Source organism: Ambystoma mexicanum, chromosome 2q (assembly GCF_040938575.1).
Source record: "Ambystoma mexicanum isolate Mex_15411 chromosome 2q, UKY_AmexF1_1, whole genome shotgun sequence".
NCBI classification, from domain to species: Eukaryota; Metazoa; Chordata; class Amphibia; order Caudata; family Ambystomatidae; genus Ambystoma; species Ambystoma mexicanum.
In genome coordinates this window covers 539,221,283-539,244,958 of record NC_090924.1, presented here as the reverse complement: position 1 = coordinate 539,244,958, position 23,676 = coordinate 539,221,283, and the positions used below count along the sequence as shown (strand labels likewise).

General features: G+C 43.7%; 1 protein-coding gene across 2 annotated transcripts in view; it reads left to right on the top strand.

Moving 5' to 3' along the window:
* Nucleotides 1–18,788, top strand: part of DLEC1 (DLEC1 cilia and flagella associated protein) — a 1,790,999-nt gene extending 1,772,211 nt beyond the window's left edge. For both annotated transcript variants that reach the window (XM_069647686.1, XM_069647685.1), the window contains exon 39: nucleotides 18,427–18,788. In XM_069647686.1, coding sequence (XP_069503787.1) covers nucleotides 18,427–18,550 — 124 coding nt within the window. In that variant the 3' untranslated portion in view covers nucleotides 18,551–18,788. The remainder of the gene's footprint in view (nucleotides 1–18,426) is intronic.
* Nucleotides 18,789–23,676: the final 4,888 nt, after the last annotated feature.

Genomic DNA, 23,676 nt, shown 5'->3' with positions numbered 1-23,676 from the left:
AGTAACCCTAATTTGGATGGCTTGTTAAACGAAAATACTGTTTCGCCCAGATCGGCAAAGGTGGCCTCTGAGTCAGCTATGGCCGACTTACCATCTAAAAGTTCCATCTCAACAGCTGCAGGCATCCAAATTCATAACAATGAATTGGCTGCAACATCAATTGCCCTACTCCCATTCATGAAATTTTACAAATCCTTACACGATGCGGTAAGCAACCAAACATCTCTGCTGGCATCTGTTAATGCCAAGATCTCTAGACTCGAAATCTTTTCACAAATGATCGCCACAAGACTTGATAATGAAGCCGAAACATCCTTAAAATGGCAAAACAGACTATGTGACCTTGCCCGACAGTCAAACAGTGATAAATCAGCCTTAACGGATGCAGTAATTGAGTGTATAAAGTGGATGCGCCACAACATATCCACAATAAAGAAACCAGGAAGTGACGGGCTATATGCCCCGCCCAGTCAAACACCTTTAGCAGAAGAAAAAAGCTTAGAGTCTGGCCAGGCCTCCCAAAATTGCATTGAGATCTCAGGTGGGCCTGCCCGTAGTGCGGCCGCAGGGTGTCCAAATCACGAAATAATGGCACAAGAAAAGAGCCTCCCCATTCTGCAGGAAATGTGTTTGTCAGTGAGACACACTAGTGAATGCCAACCTTCATCGAAGATAATAAATTCCACCCCTCAGCTGGTACCCGCTGACAAAACTCGCAATGGAGCTGTTTTGCCTGCCTTGTTAGTAGCGGGTCAACCTTCGGAGAAAGGGGTGGCTGAAGTAGATCTAGGAAACTTAACTGAGAAACTCTCTTTTGGGATCTTTCATAAGCCATCAACGTTGGAGAAAGAGAGTGAAAAGCAACCTCAGAAACAGAAGACCTGTGATCCAAAACCTTCTCAGAAAAGCTCAATTCAGAAACAAGTAGCCAAACGTGCCCGATCAACGTGCAAGAAAAAATGTATACAGAATCTTCCATCTCTGCCCCCCCCCTTCTATGTTTAATCGGCCGACAAAAGTATTGGAGGACAAACAGAGATCTAAACTTAAACCAGAGAAAAAGTTGCCAGTCCAACCCTGTGCCAAAAGAACAAGAGAAGCCTTAGACAGTGACAATGGCGCTTATCCTGATGCCTCATTAGAGCTATGTGAGTACTCAACGTACTCAATCGACGATGATGACATTGACGAGGGAGATGAACCTGCGGCTGAGATCAATCCGGCACCAGCCAAAAAAGGTAATGCAATTAAGCCGCGGCTGGGAGACCCAACTGACACCCCAGCCCTAAATGGCGAGCAAGTAAATAAAAGAAATTTACGAATGTTTCCACTACCGACTACTAACAAGGATGATCAAGGGTTGAACCAAAATAAGGGAGTGACGGCTGAACAACTAAATCCCTTGTGCGGAAAATTAAATCCGAAATTAACAAGAGCACAAGCCGAAAAATATGACAGAAGTGTAAACATGCCTAGTAAGAAACGAAATGAAGGAACGAATAAAGGTCCATGGAAAATTCAAATTAAAAATGCCCTGCCAGAACAAAAAGAAGTAAACCTGAATCGAAGGAATATTCTAAAACTATTGCAATGTATTCCAACACTGCGTGCAACTAAATCCGAAGAAATAGCAGTAGTTGAATATATGTCTGAGGATTATTTGGACTGGGTAATTCTACACCTAAATTCTAGATCTCTCAGGTCGGCCACGTTGGAAGCTGCTGACGAATTCCTGTTCTTTGGTTTTGAAGTATTAAGTGAGGAAGTTTGCGACAGAGAAAATACACATTCGTCGCCAGTGGAGCAAACCGAAAACGAAAAAAGAAGGAAAGAATTGTGGGCTCACATGAGCATTAAGCGTACGCCATGCTCAAAGGTTCTAAAACAAAAGGGCCAATAGCTAAGAGCGGATATCATCGAAGGCAACCACCAGCTATTATCCTGGAATACTCGAGGCTTTACACATCTCTTTGATGATAAATGGCAATTTACGGAGCAACCATCAATCATATGCTTGCAAGAAACCTGGAGGCGTGATTGCCCGGTGTGTGATGGGTATACAGTTTTCCTAAATCCTGCTAGAAAGAATCTCTTTGGTCGACCCTTTTCTGGCTTGGTTACCATGATTAAAAAATAATATTGATTGGAAGATTGTATCATCAAAAAACCTTAATATGTTTGTGCAAGTAGCCTCAATCCAAAACTCTCAGACATCTTTCCCACGCAGTCAAGTGATACTGATTGTCAACATTTACTGGAATACTGCAATGATTTCACAATCAACTTTCATTGGAGCAGTAATGTAGGCTGTCGATGAATGTTTACTATCCTTCGAAGATCCTGCAATTATAATATGTGGAGATTTTAACTATGCCTGGCTAAATAGTCCATTGACAAAATGTATAACATCTGGACAAAAGATCAACGCTAGAATGCAGGATCGTGGTGACCGATGGCTAAACGAGATGGCACTAAGAGAGTGCTCAATGCTGAATGGATCCACCCGGAGGGATATTCCCCCAAGCTTTACCTGGAAGCGAGCCGAGAGTAAGAAGACGCTCGACTATATCTGGGTGTCCAGGAATTTCTTACCCCAAGTCATATCGCTTGAAGTAAACAAGACGGACAAGAGCGACCATGACGCAATGCTGCTAAATTGGTTGAAAGTTCCAAAAATTGCATCATTCAAGTATTACGAGAGCGTTACTATAAATAATGGAGCAAATAGATTGCGATTGAGTGCACCCCAGTTGCTAATGTTGAAAAGTAACCTAGAAAATGCAAATTCAGCAATCTCAAGGATAAACTACCCATTGTTACTGCACCATTTTAAAGTGAGGAACAAAACACATAAGGGTTTTGATACTGAAGTAAAACATCCCTTCAATGCAACAATAAGTAGCGAAAAGAAAAAACTTCGAGCCGATATAAGGCTTTTGAAAAAAGATCACTCAGGATGCGTCATCATGCAAATAAAAACAAGACGACAGCGCTACCGGAATTGGATCAAATCTTTCAATGTGACTCGTGCGCAGAACCAAGTAGAACAGATGTTAAAACTCATTATACAAAAAGACAGCAGACATATTTGGGAGATTATCAACACTGGCAGTTTGAATCACACATACTCAATGTCAAATGGAGTGAATGGAGCTAGTTGGGTCGCTCATTTTACGCAAGTATTCGATGACGACAATTGTATTGAGGTTCCATCATTATACCTAACCACTGCAAAATGGAATGTGGCAGATTCCGTAGAAGACATTGAATAGACAATCCAGAAGTTAAAGTCTTCCAGGGCGGCAGGTCCCGACGGAATATCTAACGTGATGCTGAAAACTCATAAAACTCTGTGGGCCAACTTGATGTGTACACTCTTCGATAGAATTGCATCTGAAAAAGTCCTAGCGGATTCGTGGCTAAGGGCAGTTGTGGTGCCAATATTCAAAAAGGGTAATCGGGACGATCCCAACAACTATCGCCCGATCGAGACCTTGCCAATTTTGGATACAATTGGCAAGGTCTTTGGCTCTTTTCTTCAAAAACGCCTGGCACTTTGGGCGAATGAGGTCGCTGTGGTTGATCCTCGTCAAACAGGATTTACCAAAGGAGTCGGAGTCGAGTTAAATCTGGTCCTTCTAAACTGCTTGAAATTAGAGTCCCTGATGCGGAAGAGAAAGTTATACATTGCCTTCATAGGCTTGAGCCAGGCATTTGACAGGATAAACCGAAACCTTTTATGGAAAAAACTAAACGACTGGAACTGTCCAAGTGATCTGTTGGCGCCCCTGATTGCTCTTTACTCAAATATATCCAATAGAGTAAGGTTAAATGAGCCAGGTGAAATTCATACAAAAAGAGGTGTGAAGCAAGGTTGTCCCCTTGCAGCGCAATTATTTAAACTCTTCATCTCAGACTTACCACTGGCTTTAAAAGACCTAAGGGTCTTCCCCCCGGCAGCAAACGGGCAGAAAATAAGTTGGGTCATCTACGCTGACGGCATCGTGCTCATGGACTCTACGCCAATTGGTCTACAGCGACTGCTAAATGCATTTAAAGACTATTACTTGCAAAATGATCTACGAATAAACTCCAAAACGTCTAAGATCATTGTCGTTGGCCAAGGACCGCAAAAAAAGTCAAGGAATTTCCAGTGGAAGTTAATGGAAGAACACCTTGAAATATCAAATAGCATCAGATACCTAGGTGTTGTATTCAACAATTCCTCCATTTGTGAGTGGGACTGGACGCAAGATCTATTGGCCCGGATGCAAATGTTTGCACTACAGGGAGCAAAATTGCATGCGGCATACAGAAAGTTTTCCTTCAAGCCAATTCTAACATTTTACCTTCAAAAGGTGGTACCCGCGATAACCTTTGGGAGCGAATCAGGCTGGAATATCCCACAAAACGTGTGGAACAAGCTTGAAGGGAAATTCTGGCGTAAAGTGCTAAGATTACCGAACAACTCTTCAGTTGCTGCAATCCGATACGAACTGTGTATTGAGTCGCTCTATGGATCGGTTCTGTGGAAATCAATCTCCGCATTTAGGAAAATGCAGTTGGAGCCTTCAGCGAAACCATATGAAATAATACACACAGTCTCTGAGCACCCTTCTGCCTTCTTATTGAATGAGTGGAGAGAAAAGTTACATCTTGTTTTGCATAACGCTGATGTGTCTCTTGAGACAGTAATGATGCGTCTGCAGATTGCAAAAAAGAAAATTCGTCAACAAAATTCGATAACAAATGAAGAAATTCGAAACAATCTGGCTTCTTCCCTAGATCTTGGATGTGCCATAAATAAACTCGATGCTCTGCCAAAGTACTTGGATAGATTTCCGTCAAGTTACCACAGGAACATGTTCCTACGTTTAAGGCTCAATCTCTACAAAACCAAAGAGACACAAGTACTGAGGCGTGATCCACTTGTACAGGATGCCTCATGTCGATTCTGCAGTCAAGCAACAGAATCTGTGCAGCACCTAATTATTGAATGTGATGCGATTAAAGCTCAGAGATCCCTACATCTAGCACATTTTGCTCCCTTATCGGGAAACGTGGATGCTTGGTGATGCTATCTGATTGGAGGCTTTAATACTCAATTAACCTGTGCAACTATAAATTTCATGGACGCTTTGAGGATAAACAACACAGAGTGACAGGCACGAGATTCTGAGATTCTTTCGACTTTTGTGATGAACTGTAACTTAAAGTTTTTTCTTTCTTTTGTATCAAACTGATGTTACATTAAAAATATTTAAAAAAATAAATAAATACTGTGAATAAATGAGACTTGCAGAAATTCGAACTGATGCCATGAGTGCTTTGTGACAGTAATTTAAATCATGTTCTGGAAATGCCCTAAGATCATAGAATCTTTGGAGGGCACATTAAAGAATGGGAATTAGCAGGTACCTCGTTCTTCAGATTCATGTTATGTATCATATTAGGACTGATTTACAAAGGTTTCTTCCCTGTTCACTCTAAAAAAGGAAAAATAATGTGGTGGCAGCAAAACAATGCTTATAAACAAACTGAGGGAAAACATTAATAACATCGGCATATGGACCAGAATTGTAAAATGGGGTTCTCTGAACCGGAAATTTGGGCCTGGTTTATCAATAAGGGATAACCTAGAAAATTGCACGATACAACACTCCTGTAATCCACTTTGTCACAGTATTCTCCCAACAAATTCTAAAACATCATAGAATAAATTAATAAGTGTGTGTTACTTTTTATTTATGCAAACAGCTCATAAGAGGTATTTTAAAGGTTGGTGGGGAAGCAAAATATAAAAATCAAAAAAAGATACCAGCAATTCTGCACTGTTAGTACCACCTGTAACCAATTATGTATGTGGATTAAATCAACAGTAGATCAGGCTATTCTGATAATTGAACATCCTAATTTAATTAGCCATTCATAGCAATATATGCTGATCTGTCCCAGATATGAGGTAATAGGATGACAATTATTTGTATATATAATGACAATTTATTATTCAAAATCAAGTCATAAAAATACAGTTAAAACACAATCGATAATTCATTTTAAGTGACCAAAGTGACTAGTACTTTTTAACAACAATATAATACATATATTTTAAATAAATAGAGCAGTAAGGTTTCTTTCAGAGAGAAGTTCTGGTGAAAATCAGTTAATTCACCAGAACGTTAATAGCAGAATAAATAGGTACTTAAAAATACATGTATGTGCTTTACTAAAAACAAGTATGTACTTTATTGAAACAAACAAATTGTGAAATAGTAGCCTATTTCAAGGCCACTGAACAATATTAAAAAATTAGTACCAATTGTTATTTAATGCAGTATGTATTCAAAAACGCTTTTTATGTACATCCTTTTCCATGGGCTTAAACAAATTGAGCCTGTCTCCTCCTAGACCTACCTCTTCTCTTACTATGAAAAATCATATTATCCAAATCCATTGAATTACAAAAAACATGTGATTTCATCATTTCACATATTCAAGTAACATGGAACACATCTGAATTATTTCATAGCCCTCTTTTAGGATTCCCCCAGGATTACCAATTTAGACTCAACATGTTTTGTTCCTATTCGACTATTGGACCCATGTAAGGGTTGTGTTTTTTGTTTGTTTCTTTGACAAGGGTAATATTGTAACTGATGGGTGCAGAAGAATAAAATAAGAAAACTGTGTATAACTTAGTTCCTTCTATGCATTATTTTGCGATATCAGTTTAACACTGATTTGTATTAACTTTTGAAACACTAGGGGCCTCATTATAGGCTTGGTTGTGCGGTAAAAAAAAGTGGCTGTAATTCACCTACCACCACTTTCTCTGGCGGTAACTGCTTTCCACTTTTTCCACACTACAGATTCCGGTTTTGGTCTTGAAGTGGATGACTTCCCTCCAGCAAAATGCTGGAGGTGGCTCCTCCACTTTAATGCCACAATCGGCAGAATTAATGCAGCATGGCATTAAGAGGAACCGATTTTGGTGGTAAATCAGAGATTTTACAGGCAACGTACTGCCTAACTTGGAATTAAGTCCTTGATTCCTTATATTTTTCTCTTAAAAATCCTTCTGAATTTTGACCTTGGCCTGTGTTAGGCACACTAAGATGGCATCCGTCATTTAATCCATAGAAATATACAAATGTGATCACCTTAGATGTGCCTAGACAACCCGCCTCTTGTCTTTGATGCCTAAAAGGGAGTCTTAAACTCATTCTCTAACTGTTTATCCACACCTAATGGGGTACCAGTAGGCCTGGATTCTACACGTTATTCTGATTGTTGCTAGAGTAACTTATTCCATATACCAAATGAAGCATGGTCAGATTGTAAATTAATTATCTTTCTTTAGAGCATGATTTTCTTCGGGCGTGTCCCATCAATGTACTCATGGTCATTTTTCCACTTTCGCTGGAGAAAGGAACTGGCAGCAGGAGTAACGATCTGTATTAGAGGGGAAGATGAGAAAAGAATGGGGAATCACTCGCTAGATGGTTATTTTATTCTTCACTTGTCCCTTAAATGCTTTGTTGTTAAACTTGCCTGTCTTCTACTGTGTGATCTGCAGCGAGTGGCAGGAAATGTATCAACTCTTCACATTCCATTAATGAGCCGTCATATGAATTCATTTTGCGAGGCCACTGGGAGGTTGTTCCTCTGCCCGCTTGGTCCTGCTTTGTTTTTCTCTTTGTTCATTCACTTTCCCTGCATGTCGACCATCTTTCTGTGGTGTTGCGGGGATGAAGCGCAATATTATTTCCGTATTCTGTCAATGTTATTCTTTAAAATGAATGCTTCATCTTTTTTGGGTGGCACCTTTCCTATGTGCTCTTTCTTTTCAAATTAAATTCTTACATTTGTAAAATCCATTTCCTAAGTTGATCTGTAATTTGGCTGCAATACATGCTCATTCGTGACTATTAATACAGTGTTATTTGCTCACAAAAACATGGTGCTTGAAAAAAGCATTAAGCAATGGCTTATTAAAACAATGTAATTGCTTTCCAATTAGTACCTCAACTTTATCTAAATTGGTGCTTTATAACTGCCCCAAATTAGGTAATTTAGTACGTCACAGTCAGGAGTGTCAGTCAGTCAAAAATGCAATGCATTTGGAACTAGTGTTTCGAGACTCTGACTACTGCCCACACCAAGAAACATAGCTGAACTAACAACACTGGTTGAAAAGTTCAAAGCACATACTTCCCATGTATTTGCTTTAATTACACTACAAAGTTCTTGAACCATCTCCTTCTTCAAGATTCTGATTAACCAACATTCCCACTTTCCCAGGCTCTAACGGGCTTGCCTAAGCAACGGTGGAGGCAAGAGTGATCGATGGTAGCCACATATTTAGCCCTATCATATGTCTCTGCATTTTATATATCAATCACTGTCCAAGTACACTTTACTTCCTATTTTACACAGCACGGGTCATTCTAAAGTGTTTTCCTCATGTCCAAAGCCCTTCAAATGTGGCACAAGTGGGGGGCGATTCTAAACTTGTCAGGACAAAACATCTATATTCTGTGATCCTAATTCCTACTGCTCAATAATTTTACTGTACATCACATGAGATGTTTTGCAAATTGTGTATGACTGCTGTTGCCGCCATCTGGATAATGCACTATCCACCTCTGTGTCTTGTGGAGACACATACCACTCATTAAAAACATAGATAGTTCCCTCTTACCTTTGCCCCGCCTCCGCCCCCCAAATGTTATTTAATGTAGGCTGTGTTTCCTGGTTGACTTCATCTATGTCTATGTATACCAACCAGTAGAGAATACACATCTTTTTTGCAGAAAAACTTTGGCTTTTGAAGATTTAAAGGACATTTTTGCAATAAATGTCAATGCGTTACAACTGCATTTTTAGAAAGAACATGCTCAAAAATCAAAACAATTTTTCTGTGGCTAGCTCTGATGTCCTTCTGGAAGGGCTTCCCTATGTTTTTTTCCTGCATGTTAGCAGTCCTGTTTTATAAATGTTTTGGGGTAGCCCTTCATCCTGAGCTTTTGCAGTCAAATTCTGTACCTCTTTATCTTTCATTATCTTTTCAGTCTGTGCTATTTCTCTTGAGTATGAACTGTACAAAAGGCAGGTTATCTTTAAAAGACTTCCAATGGAACATATTAGATCTTAATAACAAGTTACTTAACTGTGGGTTTTCTGTATGGAGATACCTTGAGGCCTCCATCAGCGGATTGTATCGTCCCATCTAGGAAACGAATCTGGGTGTGATCCAAAAGGTGAATCAAGGTTGCCGATTCTTTTTAATGAGTCTTGCACACAAGAAGCCTCTTCCGCACCTCCCTTCTAGACGATCAAAAGGTGGACTATGAAACGCTGCCATGAAGCAATGTCATGTTTGTAAATATTGTCTATTGAACAGATGAAGAGTTCTTCAAAAACATCTACATTGTAATGTATGGTATGGTAATGTTTATTTATATAGCTCCTATACACAGGCAGGTGTTTCAAAGCACTCAAGGAGGGAAGGAACACAGGGAAAAAACAACAGTAGCTCAGAGCCCTTGAATTTCTGAGACAATAGTGGTCTGCACAGGCAGATTAAGTGAATATTATACATTTAACAGTTTAGATACAGCAAAACAAGCTTGACGGCGATTCTGCGGTTTTTGTGACGTGCACATTAAGGGGTGAAGACAAGGGAGAAATTACAGAATGATCTTCAAGCAGGGCTGTATACAGATTGTGCAAGTGCAGGAAGGGCAAGGGAGGGGCATGAGACCAAGTGCACCCAGTCAGTAGAGATTGGTGAAGTGCGGAGAGAGAAGCTTTTAAGGTTTTATTGTAAGTGCAATGGGGGGGGGGGTGCAGAAGGACTGGCGGGGGTGCCTGGGACCGGTGAGACTCTGAAGTACGCCAGGCGGCCTGTCGGAAGCTGTGTGGAAAGGAGGGAGAGAAGGAAGAGCAGAGAGCTAGGTTAGCAGGGTAGGGTGAGAGTGAAGGAAGAGGAAGGTCTTGAGGAGTTTCCGGAACTTTAGAATATCAGGCTCAAGACAGAGGGTGGCAGGGAGGCTGTTCCAGAGGGAGGCCCCTGCTGAGAAAAAGGATCGCCCTCCAAATCTCTGCTTGGAGAACTGGCTCACTCGCAGAAGGTTGGAGGTAGATGAGCGGAGGGCTCAAGAGGGACAAAATTTAGGAAGGCAACTTTGAGTGTAAGTAGGTCCCAGGCCCGAGAAAGCATTGCGGACAATGCAGAGGGTCTTGAATTTTATCCTTGCAGCGACGGGGAGCAAGTGAAGGGATTTCAGCGCCGGAGAGATGCAGTCCCTGGGTTTGAGGCCAAGGATAAGTCTCACGGTTCTGTTCTGGATGAGTTGCAGAGGGCGCAGGGCGGAAGCAAGGAGGTTGAGGAAGAGGCTGTTGCAGTAGTCCAGCCTGGAGAGAACCAGGGCTCTGGAAACAGTGAGCCGCTAAGGGAAAGCGAGAAAAGGTAGGGTGCCTCTGAGGAGGTGTAGTTGATAGACTTTTTTGAAATGTCAGAAATGTGAGAGGAGAAGGAGAGAGTGGAGTCTAAGATGACCCCAAGGATTTTGGCCTTGCAGGTGGGGGTAGGTGCAGGGCCAAGGGAGGCCGGCCAGAGTGAGAGGTGGAAAGCAGGAGCAGGCGTCCCAATGCGAACAATGTCAGTTTTACTGGCATTGAGACAAAGGTTGTTTGCAGCACACCATGAGTGTCGGCGGCGGCTGAGGATAGCCTGAAGGATAGTTGCGTGTCATCCGCATAACACTGGAAATTAGAGGTGAAAGTGGCAATCACACATGCTAGGGTAGCCATGTAGATGTTGAAGAACCAGGGGGATAGGTTAGAACCCTGGGGAACGCCGCAGTTTGAGAGGGTGATAGTCGAGAGAAAGGCACGAAGTTCGAGCTGAGATGGGCGGTCGGAGAGAAAAGAGGTTAACCAAGCCAGAGCCTGACCTGCGATTCCCAAGGTGTCCCAAAGCCGTGAGATCAGGATGTTGTGGTTAACCGCGTGAAAGGCGGAGGAGAGATCAAGGAGAATGAGGACAGAGGGGGAGTGTTGGTGTCAAGATTTGAGAGCAGGTCTTCACGGGTGTTCAGAAGAGCAGTTTCTGTGCCTCTGGATGCTCTAAAGCCAGACTGATGGCCATGGAAACAACTGATTGATTCTTTGTGCAGGTTTAGCTGAGATATAGCCAGCTTCTCTAGCAGTTTGCCCAGGAAAGGAGTGATAGCGATCGGGCGGTAGTTTGACAGAATGGAAGGGTAAGCAGAGGGTTTCTTGAGAAGAGGGTACACATAAAGATTGGGCTTTATTTGGGCTAAAATTGCACCACTGGCTGTACTTCTATCTGATGGATCTGAAGATAGCTTTTGTGAGTGTAAGTTTGGTACACCATACCACAATTTCCCTCACTTCTTTTGCCAGTACATGATAGTGAGTCATTGGGCTCGCCCCATTCCTACTGCTGCTTGTTGAGGTAGCAGACTATTTAAGGATTCATTGGGTGTCTAGAATACATTCAATTTCCTCTACAATGTTTAATCTATGATATTTGATGTGCAATCACCCCCACACACTTTCATCTACCCTCCAATCTTTTCCTGCACCTCCCATGCCAATATTCCTCAACCTTTCTGATAAATCCTTTGCTCACTACCTTTCCTCTAAAATATTGAAAATGTGCGACACTCTCGCAGCCTGTCCACCTCTCCTCCCACCTCCTGTACTCTTGATTAATTCTCTCCTACCTCTTCCATTGACTTAGCACCCATCCTTGGCAGTCGCAACTCATCTTGCACTCCTATTGACCCTTCTGTTCCCCAAATGGTCATCTCTGACACGTTTCCTTATCTCTCTGAACTCTTTAACCTCTCTCTCTGATGGGCTCTTCCCTCAAATGTCTTGCTCCTATTGGAGAAACCCTCTGCTGACCCCTAAAGATCCCAGCAAACTATTGCCCAGTTTCTGTCCTTTCCCATTATTCCAAAGTCCTTTAGTGGGTGGTCTTTGAGCAAATCGCTCAGTACCTTGGGGCTAATGGCCTTGGAGATCCACTTTAATATGGCTTCCGTGGTAAACACTCTGCCACTGCACTCATGTATGCCTCCAACTTTCTCTCTAATGTTCACCACTCCAAACTCTGTTCTATACACCACCTTTTATACCTTCCTGATTCTTTTCAGTGTCGACCACTTCTCCTCACTCCAGGACCTTGATTTTCACAAATCTTCTCTTGCCTGGGTAGCTTCATAGCTGGACAGTCGATCCTTTAAAATCTCTTGGAATTCGCAAACCTCTGACCCCACTCCTCTCCCTGTTGGCGTCCCCCAATAGTCAGTCTTTCAACCTCTGCTCTTCACCTCCATACATCAGGCCTAGTAAGACCTGATCTCATCCTTTGGCTATCACCTTTTTGTTGATGATACTGAAATATTTTTCTCCTTTCCCTCCTTCACCCCCAGCCATCTCGGAACAGATTACAAACTGTCACTGCAGTTGGTTACTGGATGGCTCTCCGCTGCCTCATGCTGAACTCAAAAACGGAAGTCCTCTTTCTCCCAGATTCCAATACCATCCCTACCCTACCCTCTCCTATCTCCTTCCCACTTGACCTTCTTGCTCCCTCAACCAAGGCTCGCAATTCAGGGTCCTCTTTGATAGCATCCTACGACTGCAACAAATCATCACCACCACTGCCTCTGTAGCTCATATTAACCTCCTCAGCATTCAGAAAATGTGTCCTTATCTTGCTAACCACTCTACACAAACTCTTAATTTCCACTTTTGTGCTCAGCAAACATGAATACTGCTCAAGTTTAATCCTTGGCCTTCCTCTTTACTCCTTCCTCCCTATAGACAAAGTCCTCAACTTTGCTACCCTCACTCTACAACCTACCTTGAACCTCACCCACTTCTACCTACTGATAATATGGTGGTTGGATCTCCATACACAACCACTCTCTTTTCAAGTTCATTCTCCTAGTTTACAAAGTTATCAAAGGTCTTTCTCCTCAGTACCTGTCTGATTGTAGCTCAGTTTACTCACAATCATGTTCCCTCTGATCTTCCTTTCCAATCAGCCTCACCTTCCTATACCCTCCCTGTGCCACCTCTTGCTTCCGCTCTTCCTGCCTACTCGCCCACTCCACTGGAAGCCACTGCCCATAACAATCAAAGGGGGCCAACTATGGATCTATTCAAAGCTCAGCTTAAACTTCACTTACTTGCTAAAGAGGAAGTGGCTGTAGCTGGTCTCCTCTATGTAAATACCCCTTTATAGAAAATGATGTATTAAGAGTCCTCTGTAACAGTAATGACAGACGCAAGTGATCACAGTTCAATGGTGCTTATTCAACTGTAAATGCAGGGTTGTAGAAACACCTAAGCTAAACCTAAATCTAAGATGGGAGCACGCGTCGGCCATCAAATGAAAAATAAGGTAGTCCTTGTAGCGTCTTGTCAAAGTAAAAGGCCAATGCTAAGAAAAACCTATTGCCAATTCCTTACAACTAAATACAGAAAGAGTGTGGGATAGGGTTTTCAAACAAACAAAAAGAGGTGTTCACCAATAATAAGTCAGGATGTGACTGCCTTGAGGTCTCCCTTCTGCACGTTTTTAACACGGGAGAAGGGGGGACTTTGGCGCACAGCACCCGCTCTAGCGTTCCCAGCACAGACGAACAGTTCTGTATCAGGTTCTTCGATGGTCAAGTCTCTTTTCAGTAAAAAGTCTCTTGCCTTCGAGGCCTAATGTTCCCAACAAACAAACACAAAGTTCTATTCCACGAATACTTTGGGTGATGGCTTCAACCCTGGATCCCCCTCTTCTGGGCGCACACCCCTCACAGGTCCTATTCGAAAATGTAACCGAACAGTTCCTTTCTCAGTTAACTTTGGGTGATGACTTTCCACCACTGGATGTCCCTCGGCAGGGCTCGGATCCCTAAAAGACAAGGTTGGGCACTTCACTTCCCTTTGTCTTACAATACTTCTTGCTTTCACAAATCTTAATGTCTTTTTAAACAGCAGCACAGGATTCACTCCTGTGCAGGGTTCACTCTGGCCACCTTTTGCAAAACGGTTCACTGTGAACATCCCTCGGTAGGGTTCACTTCTATCTACACACTGTTCTTAGGGACTTCATCCTTTGCCCCTTTTTGCTAGCATTCCTCTGCCGGGTTCACCCTTGCCAACCTTTACGAAACAGTTCACTATTCATGCGTTCATTTCACCAAGTGGGATTCATTTCCCTTAGTTCCCAATCATCTGTCGGTCAAAGACTTTCAACGGTACAGAGGATTTTACAAGACCCCTCTATGGGCCCTCTTCTCGCTTTTTCCCAAGGCTTTCCAGTAACAGTAGTTTCTACCATTGGGTAATCGGCCAGAGTTTCCTGTGTGAGCAGCCACTTGGTTCCTGGACTCCCCTGTTGATGGTTTCACCCCTCTTTCATCGAGAGTATAATTTTGCTTTTCAAAGTTGAAATTAGCTGTGGGCTATTTTTCATTCAACACAGTTCGGTTTCTTACCGACACTCCTTTCGACTCACCGACTCTAATGAACCGATTGGCTTTCCTTCTCCTTGGAGTCAAGGCTGGTACCACGGCTTGGTAATCAGCAGAGGAGGGTCTTGTGTACCATTGACATCTGCTGCAACACACGCTGGCTATTGTTCACAGACTTACAATTCCTTCTGCAGAGGTTCCACTGGCCTTGGTCGGAAAGGGCAAGGTCCACTCTCTCCCGGTCACCCTCTCGGTCTGCGCTGTCTTTCTCCTCCTCTTGGACTGCTGTGCTGCGTTAGCTCTCACTTTGTTCAGTCTGCCTTGCTCCTCCTGTGCTCTTGTTCTCCACCTTTTATCCCTGTGGGGAAGGGAAAGGCCATCAGGTGTGTGTGATTGTGGTCCATTGTCTGACTTTGCCTGACCCTTGTATTGGGACATGTTAGGTAAAGGGCTCTGGTGTTAGTCCATTGTCTTCTGTGTTGTGTGAATGTGTTCATGTGGAAAAATTGGGGCGGGGCAGTGTTTTGAAATATCCTACGTGGTAGGATGGGGAAAAGGTGTTGAAAGAAGGGGGATGCCGCGTCTCGCCAGTCAGTGTCCCACTCCCCCTCCCCAAGGACCCCTATCCAGGTGGTCCTCCCTCACTAGTCCACCCCCAGGAACTGGATCCAATAGCGATGACCGTTTCCTGGCCTCCTGGATGACAGATCCCCAGGAACTAGGCAGGGAGGCACCGTCAGGTTTCTCACACCTCTATATATGCTCAAACTATAAAGATATATCACTCTTCTCCTCCAAGCTGGTACTTTGGAATGGTGTGGAATGAGTTGGGTACTTTACTCTACCCCAGTGACGTTTCCTGATACTGTGGGGAGAGTGAGGTAGAAAAAATGTAAATGAAAGCAATGACTCTTATGTTCAGGAGGTAGGGTAAAGGGGTTAATCTGGGAGTGTTGGATTGGTTACACACATGTATTAGGTGCAATTGCAGCAAAAAATACATTAAAGCTAGAAAAGCTGCTTGTTTCGAAGGTAAGAGCACAGGCCTGCCCTTGAGAAGGCACAGTGTTCTAATCGCTTCTTTGTTTTCTCATTATTCAATGAGCTTCCAACTGTCAGTCATAAAGAGGAGAGGGAGAAATGGAACACCCTGCAACCAGAATCTGGGGTATCCATATAGGTTTTATTTAGCAACCTGAGACCTTGCAACACTTGCTGACGGAATGCCCAAATTTATTGCAATCTAGAATCCAACATTTGAAAGCACTATACGAAGACCACAGGATGTTAACTCCGGAAGTATTGTGGCTGGAAATATTACATTCACAGAGATTAAAAGTTCTAATAGCAACAGTAAAATTTATATTGACTTTGGGCTTATAGACATTCAATAACGCTGTTTGAACTCAAAGCATGGTTTTATATCTTTTTTACGTTTGGTTTAGCTATCTGTATATAGATAAATAGATTAAATGAATATGATCTAAATCTGATCTATTGATACTGTCATTGAATATGTGTAATAATTTGTAAACATTTGTAAAGGTTTTGTGAAACCACATAAAAAATTAATAAAAAGCAAAAAATGTTTATTTACTCACAAATGGAAGATGCACATCGCTAGGTTCAGTGGGATGGAAAATGCTCTGGGCAACCGGGTAGTAACTTGCAAAATTATAAAGGCTTCCTCTACCCGCACAGTTTACATACCCAGGGTCTGCCTGTCAACAGCCTTCAGGCCCAGGAACCCAGACAGTATGGATCTCAAATACTTCTTAAGTAAACTCCTAGGAGACCTGAGGTTTTACACAACGAAAGAAGGGAGTTTTTACTAATCAAGCTAAATGCCATTATGAGTCAAAAATACTGTGCATCCCCTGCTCTACCAGACCACGTGTACTGAATCAAAAAAGGTCCAAGTTCTGTTCTGGAAAGCAAGGTTCCCGAGGGTACAACCCGAGGATTGTGTCCAACAGAAGTCAGTGTCCCTGTGCACTTCTTGTACTCTTGGTCAGCACGGTCCTCTGGGACCTTGGGTTTGTTTGCTGTCTTGTGCTGTCCACGTCTTCTCCTGGGACAGTGAAAAGGCCTTTAACCGCTGTCAGACCACTTGTGTCCTCTGGGTTCTGGAATGGGCAGGTGCGCAGGTCCCTTATCTGTCATAGGATTTCCTAGGCTTGGCTGCCTCACTTAGGACAAAAACCGGCCAGGTATCCCTCCTATCTGTGTTGGTCTGTATATGATTTTTCCTCCCAACTGAGTACTAGCTCTAGATTCTTAGGGTAGTGCTGATGACATGCTTCTAGTCTGAACTCCCCATATTGGTCCTGGGGATATAGCACCCTGCTTGCTCTGCCAACCTTTGAGGGGAAATAATGCCATAGATTCGCTTCAGGAACCCTCCTCTTTGTCTAGCCTCTATCATCTTCTGTCCACAGATCCTCACGAGGCCCCCTATCAGCCTGTAGTCTTGAGTTTCCCAACTCCTGGTCCATGACTCTGCCCTCCGGTGGCCCTCCTGGTCTTTATAAACTAACTCTTACCCCATCTTCCTCCTGCTCATACTCTTCCTACTCCTGCCTTCCCCCAACACTCCCTCTTTAACATCAACTCTAAAGAATGTTGTCCTCTCCACCACAACGCGAGTGGTGCTCTGTCCCCTGTATTGTTTGGGACAATCAGGGCTATGTCTCTACTTTTCTGGTCTGTCCCTGTCGGTTTTTTTTATGGGCATGATTGGCCAGGACCCTGTGTTCCCAACTCCTCCCTTGTGGCTAAATCCTCACCTTCTTTAATTCTAGGTGACTTGAGTTGTCTATTGGATTAGTTCATTTCTTGCTCAAGTTCACCATGTCGGGGTCAGGCCGGAGCGGCAGGGTTAGGCATGGCTGCTACATGAGCCAGGGCTCTAGCTGCCAAATTCATAGGGAATTAGCCCCCCCGAGGAAGCACCCAATCTGGCAAATGTGTGGGGAACTGGCTGTTCTCTCTCTGATTGTGCACATCTGAGGTGATGCTGCATTTTGTATTTGTGGACCCAGAGCGGGCTCCTGGTTTCTGTCTTGGCTGTATGTTTTCTATTAGTCCTACTTACTACTTATCCATTATTTTTGGAGAGGATTGGTCAGGGGCTTAGTAGTCAATCTGACACAAGGCTCTACAGGCAGCACTATAATCAAATTTGATCCTAAGCTGCTTGACACACATTTTAATTTTCATCACCAACTGTTAGAAAGTAGCAACTATTTGGGAGCGGCAGGAATCCAGACATATGAGTGTATTGTTTTCACGAAAGACTGAGTTTGCCGGAAGAATTTGGAGATTGGGCGCTGATACAATACAACTAGAGACCAAGGAGTATGCTCTGATGTTACAATAGTGTGTGGTTCTGGTTCGATGAATAATTGGGCAAGTTGGGATTGATTGGGCTGGTTGTGCTTGGAACAATGACATTACACTAGTTGTGCAAATTGCAAATGTTTGTGATTTCACATTGGAATGCTCACACATTGTTTTATGCACATTAGAGAATCTGCATTCTACAGCTTGTTTTTGTAGTCAACAAAGTGCAAACGTGATGATTCCCTTTTAACTGTTATATGCCTGCAATGGGAGCCAGATAGAGCACACCAATAACAAAGTATCATGTAGATACTTTGGGGAGCAGATATTTTGGTAATCCTATAGAATTCTTAAGGAAGGGTACGCCTTGAGAGACCTGTACAGTGATTCAATTTAACAGTGCATTTGCCATGGGGTCAATTGCACATTTTGAGCATTGAGGATTTGGTTCTTTAAATCATGAATGCAAATCTGAGACAGACCTTGTTCCTGGTGAACTGCAGATCCAACTTTTATGAGAATTACAGTATTTAATAACCTGATGCTTCTTTTTGCCACTTTTATCTTCGTTCAGGGATGCATGCCAGTATGAGACCAAGGTGACGATTCATGGAATGCTGGGAGAACAGCCCTGCAGTTTACGTATCCAAGGTCAAGGCTCCTATGACGAGAAGTACGAGGATTTGCTCAATCTCTAGAGTATTTGCTGATTACTCTAGAACCTTGACCTGTGAGAATGAACAAGTCTTTTAATGCATTCAACCTAATGGCTCTTTTATAATGCAGAACTGTTTTGAATACAGGAAAGGACAATCCATGGAACATTTTTCAAATGTAGTTACTATACATATATTTTAATGTATAAAATGAATTTTACTTTATGAACTGTGGTAAATTTAAATGTAAATTGTACATTAAAAATATTAACACACTGTGTTTTTGTTTTTGCTTTGCTCCAAAATAGAAAAATGTTTGATGTTGTTCTGTTGAACGTTGACCGACATGCAAAGAAACACTTTCTGCAGTCACAATACCTTCCGTCTACCAAGATGGAGACTTCTAACTTGGTGCCATGTTGGAAACAACTTTCGTGGTGGCATGATGGAGGCATTTGCAAAACAGAGACATCCATGTTAGGTCATTGGTTTCATTGACAGTGTGCAATCTCTTTTGTTCATACTTCGTAAAACAGTGCATAAACAAGGTCTTTATATTGCTAGCATTTTCCAATATTGACTTTTGTGGAGTAAAAAAAAAAAGAGCAAATTAAGGCATTTTCATAGCATAAAATGCCTTTGTGTAAATGTCTCTAGTTGCTAGTGTGTGCTTTGGCCTTCAGGCAACCATGATTTAAGGTGCCTGCTGATATTTGTGAAGGGTTAGCTATTCTGTTATTCTATGGGAGGTTATTTCATGCTTCTAATGAGTTCCTTCCCCCCACAGATTTCTTCATTTCTGATCTCCAACTCCAGCCACCTTCAGAAACTTCGCTCTGCTCGGCCGCTGTGCACCCCATGCCAGACGTGACATCAGGACAGTATATACGGAGCTGTTACTCCTTGGATCTCGGTTCCTTTTTGCCACACACTCTGTATGCTTCCGGAATGCCACTTAGCGTTGCTAATTTGGACTATCATGCCTAACCCCGGCAAGGCCTTGTGTTTCAAGCGCTGTTCAAATTGCGGGAGCCAGTCTGTCTACAGCTGCCACAGGATCTGTCTGTATTCTTTGTGGAAGAAACAGGATCCGCAGGATGGTCGGTTGTGCCAGTCCATTCACCCAAAGAACCTACTGAAACACGCTGCAAATATATTCACCTTTTGTCACAGGGATGGCAAGAGAAAAGAAGAAGAATAGTCTTGGTTCAGAAGGACAATAAGATAAAGAAACCCCAAAAGAGATCCCATTCCCCAAGCGACTCTTCAAGACATCATTCTTCTTCTTCGTCGAAGAAAAGCGGCCACCATTCCAGGGACTACTCAGAGGGATCAGCTCCCCAGTTACCATTTCCCGCCCAATCCATCCACTCCAGAGGTATGGGATAATTTCTTGCATAGGTTCTTAGACATCTTTGCTAAGGCCTTGGTGCCAATGCCTTCGGCCCTGGCACTGGTGGCAACCCCAAGACCTACCACGCTTAGAAAAGCTATCAGGGATTCCTTGCAAGATCGTGACTGAATGCATATGGACTGAACCCTGGGTCCAATGGACATGCATGTGACCTGGCGCTATGCTGCTCTGCCATGGGGATTCAAGCTTTCAGCACCTGCTCCCCCTGCCTCAGTGCCAATGTTGTGTGGCACATTGGACACCGGTGCCACCCTAGGGTATGCCCCTCTCCTGACAGACAGGTTTATGGCAAAGTTTGCAGACATGATTGATAAGTAGGGGGATCTTTCCCATTTGGGATGGAACCCCATTACTCCAGAAGTACTGTGAGAGAGAAGACTAGCTGGACCTGGCCACAAACCTACAGGAGGCCAGCAGCCTCGACTCCTTCCCCAAAGCTGATATGGCATTTGTAACGCCCTATACACAAGTGTTTCAAGGCGCGAGATTGGTGGTGCATGCCATGATGGCCAATCACAAAACCGCCTATTTCCCCTCTTCACCTCTTGATAGAGCAGGAGTTTGGATTCTTGGGGGCACAAGATCTGCACTTCAAGCAGACTTGTCCTGAGAGTAGTACATGCATCCTGCACCTTGGGCAAATTCACAGTAAATTATGAATGGCAGAGAAGCAGTGAACTAGAACTTAGAGTTGGATCTTGACATGACTGACTGTGTAGCACGTACCATGGGCAAAGGTATGGTCGTAAGGAGGTACTCAGGGATGAGAACTTCTTCTTTCACTTCGGACCTCCATGTGAAAATCCTGGATAACCTTTCGTTATTCCCTTCAAAGATTTCAGGCGTCCCAAGCCACAGCAAAATCTTTGGTCCTTGTCCAGTCTAGTTGGAAGAGCTCAGAGTTTCAGCCCTTCACCTCCTATGCTCACTATGGTATTGGGACATATGCCTTCTGGCAAGTAGCAGATGTGCTGCTCCCCCCCTGCCATGGGAGATGTCATGAGGCACAAAGAGCTACTATTGCCACCTCAACTCTTCCCCACATTGGCCTCGGGTGCAAACCCTCTGTGAGGATGGCTTCAGACATTCCTCGAAGGTGGGAGGGAGTATGACCCTGTTCAGTGAAGAGTGGCATAATACGCTTTCAACGCGCGGGCCTTGCAGGTCGTAACTCAATGTTACTGTCTCCCTTTTGCTCAGTGACTGCCAAACCATCCTCCTACCAACCCCTCTCTGCCCCTCTGGCTGATGGGTGCAATACTATTAGTGCTGTGCTCAGATCGAAGCATGGTGTTGTATTCCCTTTATTTTCTGGTTCTGAAAAAGGAAGGGGGCCTGCATCCCACCCCGAGCTGAGGTTTTTGAATGATTGCCTGTGCAAGGACAAGTTCAAGATGGTCACCATGGCCCCATTTCCGAAATCCCGTGAGCTACAGGACTAGTTGGGGACCTTGGATCTTTAGGTTGTCTACTTCCACTGGGAGCACAAGAAGTACCTGAGATTTCTAGTTGGTTCTACCTGCTTCCAATTCAGGATTCTAACGTTAAGCTTTTCTTCAGCACCAAAGGTCTTCACTAAACTAGCAGTGGTTGTGGGTCACCTCAGAAGGGAAAGCATACATGTCTTTCACAACCTGGATGACTGGATCGTCCAAACTCACTCTCCAGACCAGGCATTGGCACATCGGCACTACACATGCAACCTGTTGCACGGTTTGGGTTTCCGCCTGAAATTTAAGAAGTCACATGTTTTCCAGTCTCAGTCTCTCTGATTCATTGGCATGGTCCAGTACACTTGCCTCAGCAGAGCCTTCCTTCCAGAGGATATAGCGGTGAATATCTTCTTGATGGTTTCACATTTTGCAGTCCCAGTAGCCATGTTCAGTCTCTGCCCTTCTGTTCCTACTGGGTCTCATGGCTTCCTGCATTCTGGTGGTTCGGAGGCCCGGAGATGCATGAGGATGCGAAAGTGGCTACTTCAGTCTCATTGGTCTCAGTTCCAGGGCAGCTTGTCAGACCTTTTGCAGGTCTCGAAATATGTGTCTCGAGACCTTGTATGGTGGTTTTTGCAAGATAACTTACTAAGAGGGGCGTTTCTTTGGCAACCGTGGCCCCAATTTACTGGTCAACGGCAAGTCCCTGCAGAGCTGGGGCACTCAACGGTTGGACCTTATGGTGAGGGGACTCTGGTCTCTGGCAGAAGACCAGGAGGAAACCAATTTAATAGTGCTCTGGTCTATCAGGTTGGCCCTGATTGCCTTCCTTCACTCTGCCAGAGGCAAAGCTGTACTGGTCTTGAGGGTCAATAGAGTAGCCATTAACCACGTAACAAATGGGCAGGTGTGGGATAATTGCCTCTAAGCAGAGAAGCAATGAAACTGTGGTTCTGGGCTCTGAAGGACGAGGCATGGAGCAGACAGACATTGGATATGGATCCAATGGATAGGAGCTCTGCCACGATATTCTGAAGGTCTTCCCTTTTTTGTGGACCCTTCAAATGGACCTCTTTGCTTCCAGTGTGAACGAGAAGCCTGAGCTGTTTTGTTCCAGTGTGTTTCCTCAACAGGGAGCTCTGGGAACTAATTGACTGTTGAGTGGAACTTCGATCTCTGTGTTCTCTCCAATCCCTGTCATTCGGTGTTTTCTCAGGAGACTGCGCCTGTTCAGGTCTACGTTGATTTTGATTGCTCAAAACAGAGCCCCGTGGACGTGGTACATGGAGCATCTGGACATCTGCCCTCCATGGTACCTCCCAGTGAGTGTCAATTTGCAACAAAGCTTCAGCAGTTTGAACCTTCATGCTTAGCTGCTGAGAGGAAGAGATAGGAGTGAGGCTTTAAAGACAACGTCCTGCATGTACTCCTTTCAGCTCAGAGGCCAGACAACAAATCCATGTATTTACAAGTTTGTGGAAGCCCCTCTATTACAACCATGTTTTATCTCGCTGCACCCTTCACAGAGGAGAAATACCAATCTGCATATCAGTCTTGCCCCATGCACAAGTGGAGTCCAGCACCAAAATGCTAGGCAATTCTATTTGAACAAGAGTACCATCCGCAACCCCAGAAATGTATTTCAGCCTTGTTTGCTCACTAAGTAAGGTGAAACTGTGCCTCTCCAAGGCCCAGTGAACAAGGGGTCCATGTCTGGATTATCCTTGGTTGCATAGGGTGAAAGCCCAAGATTTAAAACCATGTTCGTCCACTAATGAGGACGAACATCGTTCAAATAACCTGTTCTATGGAATTTCTTCCACTCGGGAGGGTCTACAACCACAGTGTAGCTCAACACACCCTTCACAGAGGAGAAATATCCGCTTGCATATCAGTCTGGTCCTATGTATGCCTGCAGGTGGCGTACATTCTATGGTTAGTTTTGGGAGAGGCATCTGGACCCTTTCATCTGTACTACTGCCTCTATTCTGGATTTTCTGCTTTCTTTGGTTCAGACCTGCTTCCAGATTGGCTCTGTGACGGGGTACTTGGCTGCAATTTAGGTTTTTAATTAACCCTCAGCAAGGCTATTCCTTCCCAGTGACCACTGTTATGTAGTTCTTGCAGGGTTTGTGCAACCAGTTTCCCCCATGCCAGTTTATTCTTGCATGGAACTTGAATTTAGTGTTGACTTTCATTGTGGGAGCCCCAGTTGCACTCATACGTTCATATTCATTAAGGTTGCTCACCATTAAGGTGATTTTCCTGTTGGCCATCACTTCCCCGAGATGGGTGAGTGAACTCCAGGTATTATCTGGTAA